The sequence below is a fragment of the Rattus rattus genome, chromosome 6 (genome assembly GCF_011064425.1).
Source record: "Rattus rattus isolate New Zealand chromosome 6, Rrattus_CSIRO_v1, whole genome shotgun sequence".
Classification (NCBI taxonomy): domain Eukaryota; kingdom Metazoa; phylum Chordata; class Mammalia; order Rodentia; family Muridae; genus Rattus; species Rattus rattus.
The window spans coordinates 152,305,895-152,320,264 of record NC_046159.1 but is presented as its reverse complement, the minus strand read 5'-3'; the positions used below and the strand labels follow the sequence as shown (position 1 = coordinate 152,320,264).

Here is a 14,370-nt window from a genome sequence, read left to right as displayed (position 1 = left end):
AGGAATGCAGGGATGGTTCAATATATGGAAATTCATCAATGTAATCAACTATACAAACAAACTCAAAGAAAAAACCCACATGATCATCTCATTGGATGCTTAAAAAGCCTTTGACAAAATACAACACCTATTCATTTTAAAAGTATTGGAGAGATCAGGAATTCAAGGTCCATACCTAAATATAATAAAAGCAATATGCAGCAAACCAATAGCCAACATCAAACTTAATGGAGAGAAACTCAAATCAATTCCACTAAAATCAGGGACTAGACAAGGCTGCCCACTCTCTTCTTACTTATTCAATATAGTACTTGAAGTTCTAGCCGGAGCAATTAGCCAGCAAAAGAAGGTCAAAGGGATACAAGTTGAGAAGAGAAAGTCAAATTATCACTATTTGCAGACGATATGATAGTATACATAAGTAACCTCAAAAATTCTACCAGAGAGCTCCTACAACTGATAAACAACTTCAACAAAGTGGCTGGATACAAAATTATTTCTAACAAATCAGTATCCTTCTTCTACTCAAATGATAAATGCACTGAGAAAGAAGTTAGGTAAGCAACACCCTTTACAATAGTCACAAATAATATAAATATTTTGGTGTGACTCTTACCAAGCAAGTATAAGATCTGTATGACAAGAATATCAAGTCCCTGAAGAAAAAAAACTGAAGAAGACCTCAGAAGATGGAAAGATCTCCCATGCTCATGGATTGACAGGATTAATATTGTAAAAATAGCCGTCTTGCTGAAACCAATCTACAGATTCAATGCAGTTTCCATCAAAATTCTGACTCCATTCTTCATAGAGTTAGAAAGAGCAATTCTCAAATTCATTCAGAATAACAAAAACCCAGGATAGCAAAAACTACTCTCAACAATAAAAGAAATTCTGAGGGGAATCACCATCCCTGACCTCAAGCTGTGCTACAGAGCAATATTGATAAAAACTGCATGGTATTGGTACAGAGTCAGTCAGACAAATAAATGGACTAGAATTGAAAACCCAAAAATGAGCCCAAACATCTATGGTCACTTGGTCTTTGACAAAAAATCTAAAACCATCCAGTGTGGGGGAAAATCCAGCATATTCAAGAAATGGTGCTGGTTCAACCGGTGTCAGCATGTAGAAGAATGCAAATCGATCCATTCTTATCTTGTACAAAGGTCAAGTCCAAGTGGATTCACATAAACCCAGGTATGCTGAATCTAGTATAAGAGAAAGTGGAAAAGAGCCTCAAACATGGGTACAGGGCAAAATTTCTTGAACAGAACACCAATGTCTTATATTCTAAGATCAATAATCAACAAATGGGACCTCATAAAATTGAAAATCTTCTGTAAGGCAAAGGACAGTGTTAATAGGACAAAGCAGCATCCCTCAGATTGGGAAAAGATCTTTACCAGCCCTATATCCAATAGAGGCTTAATATCCAAAATATAGAAAGAACTCAGGAAGTTAAACTCCAGAGAATCAAATAGCCCTTTTAAAAATGGGGTTTCAGAGCTAAACAGAAAATTCTCAACTGAGAAATCTTGAATGGCTGATAAGCACTTAAAGAAATGTTCAACATCCTTAGTCATTAGGGAAATGCAAATCAAAATGACCCTGAGATTCCACTTCACACCAATCAGAATGGCTAAGATCAAAAACTCAGGTGATAGCACATGCTGGCAAGGATATGGAGAAAGAGGAACACTCCTCCATTGCTGGTGGAACTGTAAGCTGGTAAAACCAGTTTGGAATTCAATATGGTGGTTCTTGAGAAATTTCAAAATCATTCTACCTAAAGAGCCAGCTATACCACCACTGGGCTTATGCCTAAAAGATGCTCCAATGTATAACAAGGACACATGCTCCATTATGTTCATAGCAGCCTTATTTATAATAGTCAGAAGCTGGAAAGAACCCAGATGTCCCTCAACAGAAGAATGGATAGAGGAAATATGGTACACAATGGAGTACTACTCATTTAGAAAAAACCAACTTCATGAAATTCTCAGGCAAATGGATGGAACTAGAAAATATCACCCTGAATGAGGTAACACAGACACAAAAGAACACACATGGTATGCCCTCACTGGTAAGTGCATATTAACCCAAAATGTCACCATGTCCCTGATACAACCCTCAGTCCAGATGGAACTTAAGAGGAAGGAAGACCCGGGTGTGGCTGCTTCATTCCTTCATTGAGGGGGTAACAGGATGATTTTGGAAGGTGGAGGGTGGGGCATACCTGGGAGGGAGAGAGAAGGGGGAGGAAACAAGGGGGAAATTATAAGGTACTGAAGGGGTGGGAGAGAGATACAGAGGGCCAGGAAATCGAATAAAAATGTGTAGCAGTAGGGGATGAGGAACTGGGGATAGCCACTGGAGGGTACCAGACTCCAGCAAAATGAGAAGCTCCCAGGACCCAACAGGGACAACTTTAGCTGAGAAGCAGAGATTGAACCTGTAGAGACCAGCTGCAATAGATAGGCAAGATCGTCGGTCAAGGGATGGGGTCACACATTCATCTCAAAATTTTTAAGCTAGAAATGTTCCTGTCGAAAGAGAAAAAAGGGACAAACAAAATGGAGCAGAGACTGAAGTAAGGGCAATCTGGGGACCTCCCCTCCTGGGGATCCATCTTGTCTGTAGACACCAAAACGGACACTGTTGCTGTGGTCAAGAGGTGCTTGCTGACAGCAACTTGGTGTGGCTGTTCCTTGGGAGGTTCGGACAGCAACTGACCAATGCAGATGTGGATGCTTGGAGCCAACCATCAGACTGAGCTCCGGACCCCCGGTGAGGGAGCTGTCGGAAGGACTGGAGGAGCAGAGGGGGACTGCAACATCATAGGAAGAACAACATTGGACAACGCCTAGGTACTAGATCACCAACCAAGGAGTGTACAAGGAGGGATCCATCGCTCCAGATACATATGTAGCAGAGAATGGCCTTGTCTGACATCCATAGGAGGGGAGCCCTTGGTCCTGTGGAGGTCTGCTGCCTCAGTGTAGGGGAATGCTGGAGCGCTGGGGTGGGAAAGGGTGTGTGGTTGGGGGAATACCCTCATAGAGGCAAAGGGGAGGGAGAAAGGGCGGATGTGGGGATGGGGGTTTGTGGAGGGGTACCCAGAAAGTAGGATATCATTTGAGATGTAAACAAATGGAGTGATTAATGTAAATAAATAAAGAAACCTGTTTCTTTCCTAGCTGTGAACATCTAGGCAGTATCTTTAACCTTCTTGTACCACAGTTTGGGCCATGAAGAGCTAGGGTGGTGATAACTATTTCACTCTGTGATTTCAAAGATCAAATCAAATTTCACATGGCACATGTTTGGTCATACCAAACCTGATTCCAGCTTCCCTGTCCATACGTGATTGCACCCTCAAGCTTTGGTTGAACTCTTTCAGTCAGTATACGAGGCAGACTGGGTACCGTCCTTCCCCTTTTAATGAGATGAAGAGGAGGCTCTGAGATGCTCAGGGACTGGACTAAAGGCATCTGCTGGCCTCGAGACCAGAGGCAAAGTATCTGTCCTGACACCCAAGTCAGCGTCCTGGTGCCCACATGCTTACCACATAGTAATGTAGGCACAGAGGCACATCTGTTGTGTACCACAGTCTATTAACTCTGACTCACTCTGCTCTGCGGGTATGAATGAGCAGGCAAGTGGTGAGTGGGTCACAGGGAGAGCACACTTTAGAGAGAGAAAAGAAGACTCAAGGTATTCCAGAGCCTCAACTCCCAACACCTCTGAACTTTCCTTTTCCTTGACACTCTTGCCTGCCAACCAGCTCCACAAAGTAACACACTCATGGCTGTGAGGGCAAGAGACCTTACCACCCTCAGAGTCCTCAGATGCTATTTGGGTAAGCCCTGCATTTTACAGCCGAGGAGGGCTAATTGTGGAGTTATTAAGGTGTTGGTCTCAGCCAGTGTCAGGGACAGTACCAGTGCCAGGCAGCCTGAAGCCATGAGCAGCTTCTTCTACTAAACACATAATACCTGAAGTCAGAATTCCAAAGGCATTTCTCAATTAGGTAAGTAAGGTAAATTTACTCTCCCTCCCGTATTACAGCATTAAAAAGTGCTTAAACCACTTAATAAAGAGACGGTAGCTTGAGACACGTCTGGATCAAGTTTCCTTATTTGCTGTTTAAGTGCTTACAGATAAAGTGACTTTAAAGCTATTCACGAGAGGACCCAATTATCTGATAAGTGACCATACACACACGTAGAAACAGACCTCTTTTATAAGTGATGTCTGACAAGGAAAGAAGTATTTGTGGCGGAGGAGCTCTGAAAAATGTAATTATTTATCCTTTCACAGTTAATGAAAGAAATTGAAATTGGAGCTTTCATTTCAAATCCTTTTTATCTGGGTGAAACTTTAATTTTACATAATTAAATTGACTTCACAGTTCAGTGTGTTAAAATATGCAATTAAACAGCATATCAAGGTTAAATGCTGACTGCTGTTGGCTCATTTAGAAATCATGCTGCTGCACTCCAAAAAAGAAACACCTGCCTAGCGATGGCGTCATCCCTGGGCCAGGGACTACACAGCCTGCAGGCCCGTGTCCTCCAGGTCGGAGCAGGGAGGAGGGGCTGGAGGCTTTTGTTAAAAATTAATTATTTAATTAATTTATTATACCTAAATGGACCAATCTGGTACAAGGTTCGCTGGGCTTAAAGAGTTTTTCTTCATTTCGTTTCTCAGTGGTACTTATTTTTTTCATTAAAAATTACCACTGAGCTCCACCGTGGAGCCCTCTGTGAGAGCGCTTGGATCTTCTGCAGGACCAACACCGCTCCTGACTTCCGGCCAAAGCAGAGAACAGAAAGGTGGCTACTTCTTTATGGCTGAGGGTACATGAACATGCCTCTACTTTCATTTTTTTTCCATTCCGAAATTACCATCTGTTTCAGGTGAGGTATCTTTTTTTTTTTTTTTTTTTGGTTCTTTTTTTTGGAGTGGGGACGGAACCCAGGGCCTTATGCTTCCCTAGGCAAGCGCTCTACCACTGAGCTAAATCCCCAACCCCAGGTGAGGTATCTTTCATGTGATGTTTGTGCTCTTGGGAAAGAAGAGCCTCAAGAAATACTAGAGGATGAGCTGAAGGGGGCCTGGGGCGAATGCTCTGGAGATGACTCTTGGGAGACGGCTGGAGTTGGCTGCGGTGGGGACTTTTAGTTACACACCCCTCCTTGTTTTCTCACGGAATAGCATCTTGGTGATGATTAATTTATGATTCAGTAGCATCTCACATTCCCCCATGTGTTGAGATCCCATGAGTAGAGTACGGTTCTAATAACAATTAGAACCAAGTTCCTTTCCCTGATAGATTCTTCAATTGATATAGCAGTGATTTTGTTTTATCCCGCTGGGGGGGGGGTGCTAAGAAAGATGCATGGTCTAAGCAGTATCCTTGCTATAATGATACATAGAGAACCTGGATTTATATGATGGATCTTCCATGTAAAGCAGGGGTATGTCGTAGAGTTAAGGGTGTTGTGGAGTTAATTGCTGTAGCTCTCAAACAAGATATGGTCCTTAGTGGGCTGGTTATATCATGATCATATCTTGTTCCTGGCTATGCATCTGCTACTTCTAAGATGCCTGTTGATATGACTGGTGGGTTAAAAGGCTGAAAGACTGTAGAGGTTAAAATGTGCAGTGATATTAATACAGGAATGTATGAACTTTTTACTCTTCTGAGCCATGGCTGGATCCTTAGCACCAGCAAACACCCTGGAATAAGTTCTAAAATACTGAGCCAGGGTTACATTTGTCACCTTATCAATGCCTTACCGTGGAACCCAAACAAACATTTGTCTCCTAAGAGACATTTTGGTAGTTTTATTAGTAAAAATTAATACTGGAAAATGTTTTAATGACTCAACATCGATATTAACACACCCATGCAACTGTACGGATGTCTATTAATGAGTAATCAGTTTCATAATTGCAAATTAGGCACATGCATATCACATGTGAATCATTGATTGGCCTCAGATAATCTGAGTTCGGAAGTTTCTGCCTTGAACAAGTTAGTAAGTAATACCAAACAACGAAGGCTGCTTCTTAGAACAACAGTAAATCTTGGTTTGTTTTTCAGAAATATGTAGGTTTGGTTAAGCTTTTCATACAAAGCTTAGAAATCTTGACCTGATTTATAGAGACTATCTAGATTTATACAACACAAGGGCCAGCAAGTGTACAGGGCAAAGCTGCTTGGATTCTCAGAGTCTCAGACTAAGAAGTGTGGACTGGGAAACTGAAATGTTTCACCACACAGGTGCTTTCTGGGCTTCCTTGGTTCACTCTGATCTGTGGCAGACGACCTGCTACGACTTCAACTGTATCTTTCTGAATTCTCTTGTAGGTGTGGTCAAAGCAGATCTGAGAAGTTCTTAGTATAAGTTTGAACAGTAAAGAGAAGAAGTAACATCGTGTCCCATCACTGGCTGTCCCAGAGGCTGCAAGGATTTGCATGCATGCAGAACAAAGTACTCTGTGATTACCTCCAGAAAGGTAATTAGGCAAATTTGAACAATCCTCACCATTTAATACGAAGGGAAGAAGACAGAAAACAGAGTATATCCAACAGGCCACAGAGACAGATGAGAGCTCCAAACAGAGCATTTAATTAATGAGTGCATGACTAATATATGTACATTTGAAACAAAAGATATAAGTCAAGCTAAAAATAGGGGAATTTGGAAGTACTGAAGACAGGTAGTGGATGCAAGTTATGAAAAATAATATAAAGCTTTTTTTCTAGTATTAATTTTGTCATGGATTTTTTAGTGGTAGATACATATATAATATATATTCAATACTAAAATTGTAAAATCTAATTCAAAGCTTCACAGCTTCTAGAGTGCTAATTCTAACTGTATATATGAGTTCAGTAAGTTTTATAGACTTTGAGTGTGGCTAATTTGGGTGTGTAATGTTTTTATTTTTTTTTTTGCAAAGTTCTTTTTTTAAATAATTAGGTTTATAAAAATAGATTAATGAGTGCACAAAAGTACTAAATTTGCAAGATAAACAAAACTGTAACCCCGAGAGAGAAAGGTAGTTTTGTGTTTTGGATGTTTTACCAGCATTCCCTGTGAAAGTTGTTTTTGTGCTTGGAACATTCTTGATGGGATTAACTAAACTCATGCATGCTGTGTCTACCAGTCAGGGAGTGAAAGCCCCTGGGTGTCTTCTATTCTCTTGGCCACTCCATGTACCTTTGTTTTACAAGCATGAGCAAAGATGGCCGCCTGGGAAGCTGGCTCTGTGGCCATTACAGGAGATGTAAACGAACGGAGTGATTCCAGGATAGTATGAGTGTTTACATCAGAGGCCTGTTAGAAATACTAAGGCATGCTTCAAATAAGCACCTACTTGAAGTAGTATCTAAATCTTATAGTTCAAAGATGGATTTAACTCCTTCTTAGGAGCAAAAGGCAATAATTCATAAAGATTGACGATAACACGAAGGTCCAGGCATGCTGGGTAATGCCTGGAGTTTGAGGACTCAGGAGACTGCAACAGGAGAGGAGGCTCGAGAGTTTGAGGTCAATCTGGGCTATAGAAGAACACACTATCTCAAAAATCAACCACCATCACTGCTACCAAAAAATTTCCAATCCAATAGTATAAAGATTAAACTCACCACATAAGTCCAAGGCTATAGTAAGTTCTTGGCATTAAAATTCTACCCTAAAGAATAGGTTTAGGAATGTGGAAGAAAAATTACAAGATTCACCTTGAATGATGACGAACTAATTCTTAGTCACCTACTCTAATATACTTAGGTATTAATCACCAGTCATTGTCCTGTTCTTTCTCGAAGTTTCCTTGTATTTCAGGAGACGATTTCCTTTTGAAAGGAAATCTGAGGAGTTGGTTACCCATATAACACATTGAAAAGTTCAACTGGGCAGCTACTAGAGTCTCCAAAGCTACTTGGGGTGGGAATCCCCCCTCCCAGATGAGTTTGAATCACGCGGTTGTGAGCCGAATCCACAGGGGGGAAGCACACTCCATTCAATCCAATAGACACCCCTGCCCCAATGTCGCGTCTTAGTCATTAACTCCTGACAGTTAAGGCCTTAGAGAAGGAAAAATACTTAAACAGTCACAATGGACTTTGAGAGTTCCAGGAAGATAAGGGGGCTTAGAAAGATGGGAAATTGTAATGCTATACTTTCGGCTTGCAAACGTCTTGAGTTTGGGGAAGTCTTAGAATCGAGAGCATCAACAGACATGCACACGTGAATGCAGGAGAAAGGACTTGCAGGGCGGGAGTGAGAGGGCTTCTGCTTTATTCTGTTTTGGGGTGTACTTTATGCTCGCGTCATCCAGTAGGAGCTCCTACCTTTGTTTTCTGCCTTCAGTTCCTCTGCCATCAAGCTGTCTTGTCGGTTCCCAAGCACGAATGCTAGAAACGAGAGGATCAGGGCATCCAATATTCCGATGATAGCCAGGATGTACGCCCAGCGGACCGAGCAGGCCCCAAGAGTGTACTTGTCTGTCTTCTCTCCGCACATCCGTTTTACTTCGTCTGAATCCCAGCCATCAGGGAAAATCATACAGCCAAGGACAAGGCAGGCAGCTTAAAGTCGGAAAGACAAAAGGAAAAAGGTTATGCATTTTATTTAAAAAAATGTTTCTAATGTTTGTTAGACGTTTCAAATTCTTGACTTTGAGAGCAGCAAATCTCATTTCCATTTCCTGTCCACCCCTCACTCCCACCCCCACCCCCACCCCAGTAAGCAGACCCTGAACTCCGCAGCAGAGAAACTCCGAGCCTCTATTTTAGAGTGAGCCTACCCATGTGAGGTAAGTTAAGGCAGATTTAGCTGTGAGAGAATACTGAGAAATTGAAATTCTGTGCACCTTTGCAGGAAGGCTTCCATTGTAAATAGGCCAGAAGGAAACATTACACCGCAGGATGACAATTCAGTGCTGGCATTGATGAGCGATGACAGCAGCCAGATAAAGGATTAGGATAACATGGGAAATACCAGCGTGTATATTGACTTTAAATCATTGGAAAAATAACATTGTGCTCCCACCTCCAGTGTCTAGTCATTTCTTGAAACTCCTTACCATGAGTGGCACACACTGACACTATCTAGTCTAGTCACACACACACACACACACACACACACACACACACACACACACACACACACACAATTACATCCTATTCCCCTTCTCTTTCATCCCTCCAAACCCTACATCTCATGTACCGCTTTGCTCTCAAATTCTTGATTTCTTTTTCTCTAATTGTTTATGTGTATCTATATCAATATCTACCTCTCATATATATATATATCATTACATATTACTAAATACATAAATATAACCTGCTTAGTATCCATAATGCTACACACACAGAGACATACATACATGCACATGCACACATTGAATTTCAGGGCTGATCATTTGGGACTGGATAAGCAACTGCTGTGCTCTTCCCTAGAGGAAATTATTTCTCTCACTCTCAGCTTTCCTTAGCTGCTTGTAGATTTCTGTGTATGGCTAAGACCTCCTGGACTGAGGAGGACTGAGACTGAAGGAACGGCCATTCAGAGCCTGCCCCACATGTGGCCCACACATAAACAGCCACCAAAACTAGATAAGGTGGATGAAGCTAAGAAGTGCATGCTGATAGGAACTGGATGTAGATCTCTCCTGAGAGACACAGCCAGACTACAGAGAATACATAGGCGAATGCCATCATTAAACCACTGAACTGAGAACAGGATCCCATTGGAGGAATTAAAGAAAGGACTGAAAGAGCTGAAGGGGCTTGTGACCCCATAAGAACAACAATGCCAACCAACCAGAGCTTCCAGGGACTAAACCACTACCCAAAGACTATACATGGACTGACCCTGGGCTCCAACTGCATAGGTAGCAGTGAATAGCCTTATTGGGGCACCAGTGGAAGGGGAAGCAATCGGTCCTGCAAAAACTGGACCCCCAGTATAGGGGATTGTTGGGGAGAATAATAGGGGGGGTTAGTGGGGAGGGGAACACTTATATAGAAGGGGAGAGAGAGGGGCTGGGGGCTGATGGACAGGAAACCGGGAAAGGGAATAACATTTGAAATGTAAATAAGAAATACCCAATTTAATAAAAATGGAAGAAAGAAAAAAAGGAGAGAGATTCGGATGAGGTGGCGTTCAGAGCCAGTTTGTTATTTTACAAGTCTCTGCGAGGCTTGTGAGCCCCGCTTAGTTGATTCTGTGGGCCATGTTCAACAGACAACAGATTGCTGTCTTGGGGTGGATTTAAATGCAATGAGTTGGTGAATTGAAAATATTTTCACATCTTGGCCCTCTCTCAGCACTTAGCACACAGCATGCATTCTACAGCATTATCTAGCACAGATTATCTGTGTTCTTAAAGAATGCAGTTTCCATGAACAAAATTAATTTTATTTTGGACAATGCAGAAGGTCCTTGAGTTGAAACCATACCTGAAAAACTTCTAAATTGCTTTACTATTTCATGAGTATTTAAAATATATGCATTCCTCAGGTAAAGGACATCTAAGTTCTCCCACCTCCTAGCTCTTGTGATTAGAGCGGCATTGAACATGACTGAGTAGGGAGCTCTGCAGTGGCGATGGAGTCCTTAGGGTCTATGCCGAGATGGTATAGCTGATGAACATGTGGTACAAATTCACAGTGGAATGTATTCAGCCGTAAAGAAAAGTGAAATCAAAACCCGCAGGTAAATGATGGAACTGGAAAATATTATATGGAGTGAAGTAACCCAGACCCAGAAAGACAAAGGCTTCATGGTCTCTCTTATTTGTGGATCCTAGTGCCCTAGTGTGTGTGTGTGTGTGTGTGTGTGTGTGTGTGTGTGTGTGTGTGTACATGCTGTAGTTGAGGACAGTAGGGCATGGGTGCTATAAAGAGGGAAAAACAGAGCAGGGAAACTTTAACAAATGCAGTGGCAGGAAGCAGGGATAAATAAAAATAAGGTTGTTTGACAAGGTCATAGGAAACAGTCTATAAAAGGTCTTTTATAAGCTTGCTTAAATGTATTCATGTGTATATTCATATACATACAGAAACACACACACATATATATGTATCTATACATATGTATCTATATATGTATTCCTATATGTGTGTTTGTGTATGTATACAAATATATGTATATATATATAGGTACATATATGTATATGTATGAGAGATATTAAGAATTATTTATTTATCTTATGTATACTGTAGCTGTATGCTGTACATTGTAGCTATTTTCAGACACAACAGAAGAGATAGTTCAACCATTGCAGATGGTTGTGAGCCACTGTGTGGTTGTTGGGAATTGAACTCAGGACCTCTGGAAGAGCAGTCAGAGAGAGATATTAAATGGGATTACACCACACAGAATGATAATACTCCCTGTGTCACAGCCATAATTTATTTACATACACCCTGATTCCCCATTTGTCGATGCAATTTTTTGATATTTTCTAAGTTATCTGTTTTAAATTGTAAGTTGTAAAGTGGGATTAAGAATACTGCAAATGCATCCAAAGCTTTTTAAAATTTAAGGAGGCTCTCATATAATAAAAGCTCCCCCACTAATGCATTATCAAAACATGTATATTTTTCTTTCCTCCTTCTACTTAGCTGTTTCAGTTTAGAAAGGGGAAGGTCCTCCGATTTTACTATATTTAATTTAAGTCATAAAAATAGATGAGACTGTTAGCTTCTTTGAATCAGCGCTTGAATGCAGCGATAAATCCCGTTTCTATTAGCCAGACTTGCCTAATATGCATGATTTGTACAGCTATAGACACAAACCGGTCTTCTCAGTTCTGAGTAGGAAGTACCTGCAAGATCCCTTAGTTGGCAGCAAAAGAAATAGTGCTCTTCTTGGATTCGTAGTAACTGTCTGTTAATCAATCAACCCTAGGGTACAGTGTCATTGCTACAGTAAACAAGGGTTCAAAATATCTGATTAATCCACACATGATGTCCTAACCACAAGGGATAGTGGAGAATAAATTCTAGTTGGTAAGTTATCAAAAAATGGCTTTCTTATTAGAATGCCTAACTTCCTTGTTCGGCAACAGTTTTACTGGGCATATATTAGAGACCATATTTGAATGCTCAGGAGAAGCGGAAGCTCACTGGTTGGAGGTAGGCGTGCAGAGGTAGCATAAAGCCTTTTGTATGCCACCATGGGACCTTCTAAACTAGAATATGTAACAACTGTGTCCTTGTGAGGGGGTTCAATTGACTTCCACTTAAAGCATGTTCCAAGTGGCAAACAAGTGTTCACTTTCTACAAGGGCGCTCTGGGTCAAGGCTGCTGACCCCACAATGAGTTTTTCTGAAATAGTTCACGATTGGTTCCCAGGAGCCACTAAGGACAGTGACATTTTTCTTGTTAGAGAGCTGAATGTAATTTCCACGGAGGAGGAAACATCCTTAGAAGAGTCCACAGCCCTTTGCAGTAGGCTCTGTGTCCAAAGGAAAGGAAGGAAGATGGAAAAAGTAACAGAAGGGGGCTTTCTTGAGCCGGCTTATGTGGCTGGTCTCACTGTCCCACTAAGACTTCGAATGCTGAGAACCCAAGAACTGCCTATTTCTGAACTGAATTCTCCCTTTAAGAAACCTACGCACCGTTGCACGACAGCAAGATAAATTGCCTCATAATGCTGGAGCACTCGGGAGGAACACAGTGAAGAGAGAGACCTGCATTCACTAAACTCTATCAATTACTCGTGCATACCGTAGCTGGGAAAATGGACGCCAGCAGAGGCTTCCGGGGCTGGGGAGGGAAAACCTTCACACTGTCACTGGCACTCTGAACCTGCTACAGAGGGACGACTCACTCCCACAGCGTCCCATCAGCTCACGGCCAGTCATTTTTGAGCTAGAATATTTATAACTCAGGAGAAAGGTTTACTGTCACGGGTCAGTTCATTTCCAGAAAATAGTCACTTGATGACACAGGACATGAAATACTGTGGCTTAGAGTGTGGCTGAGGAAAAAAAAAATGTGTCCTGGAAGATATGGCTTTAAATACAATATTTTTTTTTTATGGTCATTTAACTTGGGGTCTTAACGTGAAGGACATAATAGCTTAATAGGTTATGAGAAAATATACACAAACCCTAGATTGTCAAAAGGCAAGAGTTAGAAAATGGTATCTGGTGATAAGAAAAGTTACTATGCCTTGTCCAGCTACTTAGCCCCAGTTTTCCTGAATAAAGGGACCCCTTCTCCTGGTGCTGCGAGAATCTGGGCTGTGTGGGGAGGATCTGACACCCACTCACATGTGCAGATACAAGCTCCACAGTTAGTGGAGAAAGATGCTACAGAATAGGATGCCGGAAAAAGGGAAGGATGCTTACTTGTATGATTTCAGTGCAAATCCATTTAGGTCTTGAGGGTTAAATAGCCACATATAGGGATAAGGGCATTGTTGAGTCATAGACCACTTGTCTATCATGGGCAAGGAACATGATTCAATCCCCAACACTGGAAAAAGTCGTATATAATAAGATTTAGAATATAGAATGTAAAAAACATTCTGATTAGTAGAACACTGCTAGATGACTCTATCTATCTATCTATCTATCTATCTATCTATCTATCTATCTATCTATCTATCTATCTATAAAACAGGTCTGAATTCTATGAAATCCTGAATGTGGAATCATTAATATTAAACACACAGTCAAAATGGCTAATGTTTATTGAATGACTCTCACATGTGTGCACTTTATATGAATTTTCTCATTCGATCCTTAAATAAAGATCACAGAAACATGAAGATACTTCTTCCTAACTCTGTCAGTTTCCACAGAGAGGGATTTTTCTGTAATCACATTCAATCCCTTAGTTCCTGTCCTTATCTTCCACAGAGGTAGAGTTAGCATCCCAGGATGTCTGAGGGAGAAAACTGGCCTTATCTGGCTCAATCCCTTCCTAACTTATCCCGTGAGTTTGCTTGTCTGCTTGTGTTCACACAAAACATTCTGTTCCCCTTGTGCTGTTTTACAAAGGGCAGACATCATCTTTTTTTTTTTTTTTGGTATTTCTTCCTGTATCAGTCAGTTTTGCGTTATTGTAATGAAATTGTAGAAAAGAGGTTTATTTATAGTTTTCGATGTTTTCAGTTTGGGTGGCTCCGTTGGTTCACTCTCTGGTGATGGTAGATGGAAACTTTGACGTTCCAAAGATAGAAATAATGGATGTTTCAAGGCAGGAGGCCTGGAGTACCAGGGTCAGCCTAGTCTTTTACAACAACGTATCCCTAGGGCATCTGCTTTCCATTTGTGGGCAGAACTCTTCTTAATCAAAGGCCTTCCCACTAGAACCCATCTCTTAGAGAATTTAC

The 14,370-nt window shown here is 41.3% G+C and overlaps 1 protein-coding gene across 3 annotated transcripts in view; it reads right to left on the bottom strand.

Annotated features, from left to right (window-relative positions):
• Lhfpl3 (LHFPL tetraspan subfamily member 3) overlaps positions 1–14,370 on the bottom strand; it is a 525,961-nt gene that overhangs the window by 167,416 nt on the left and 344,175 nt on the right. For all 3 annotated transcript variants that reach the window (XM_032907095.1, XM_032907096.1, XM_032907093.1), the window contains exon 2: positions 8,369–8,605. In XM_032907095.1, the coding sequence (XP_032762986.1) occupies positions 8,369–8,605 (237 nt within the window). The remainder of the gene's footprint in view (positions 1–8,368; positions 8,606–14,370) is intronic.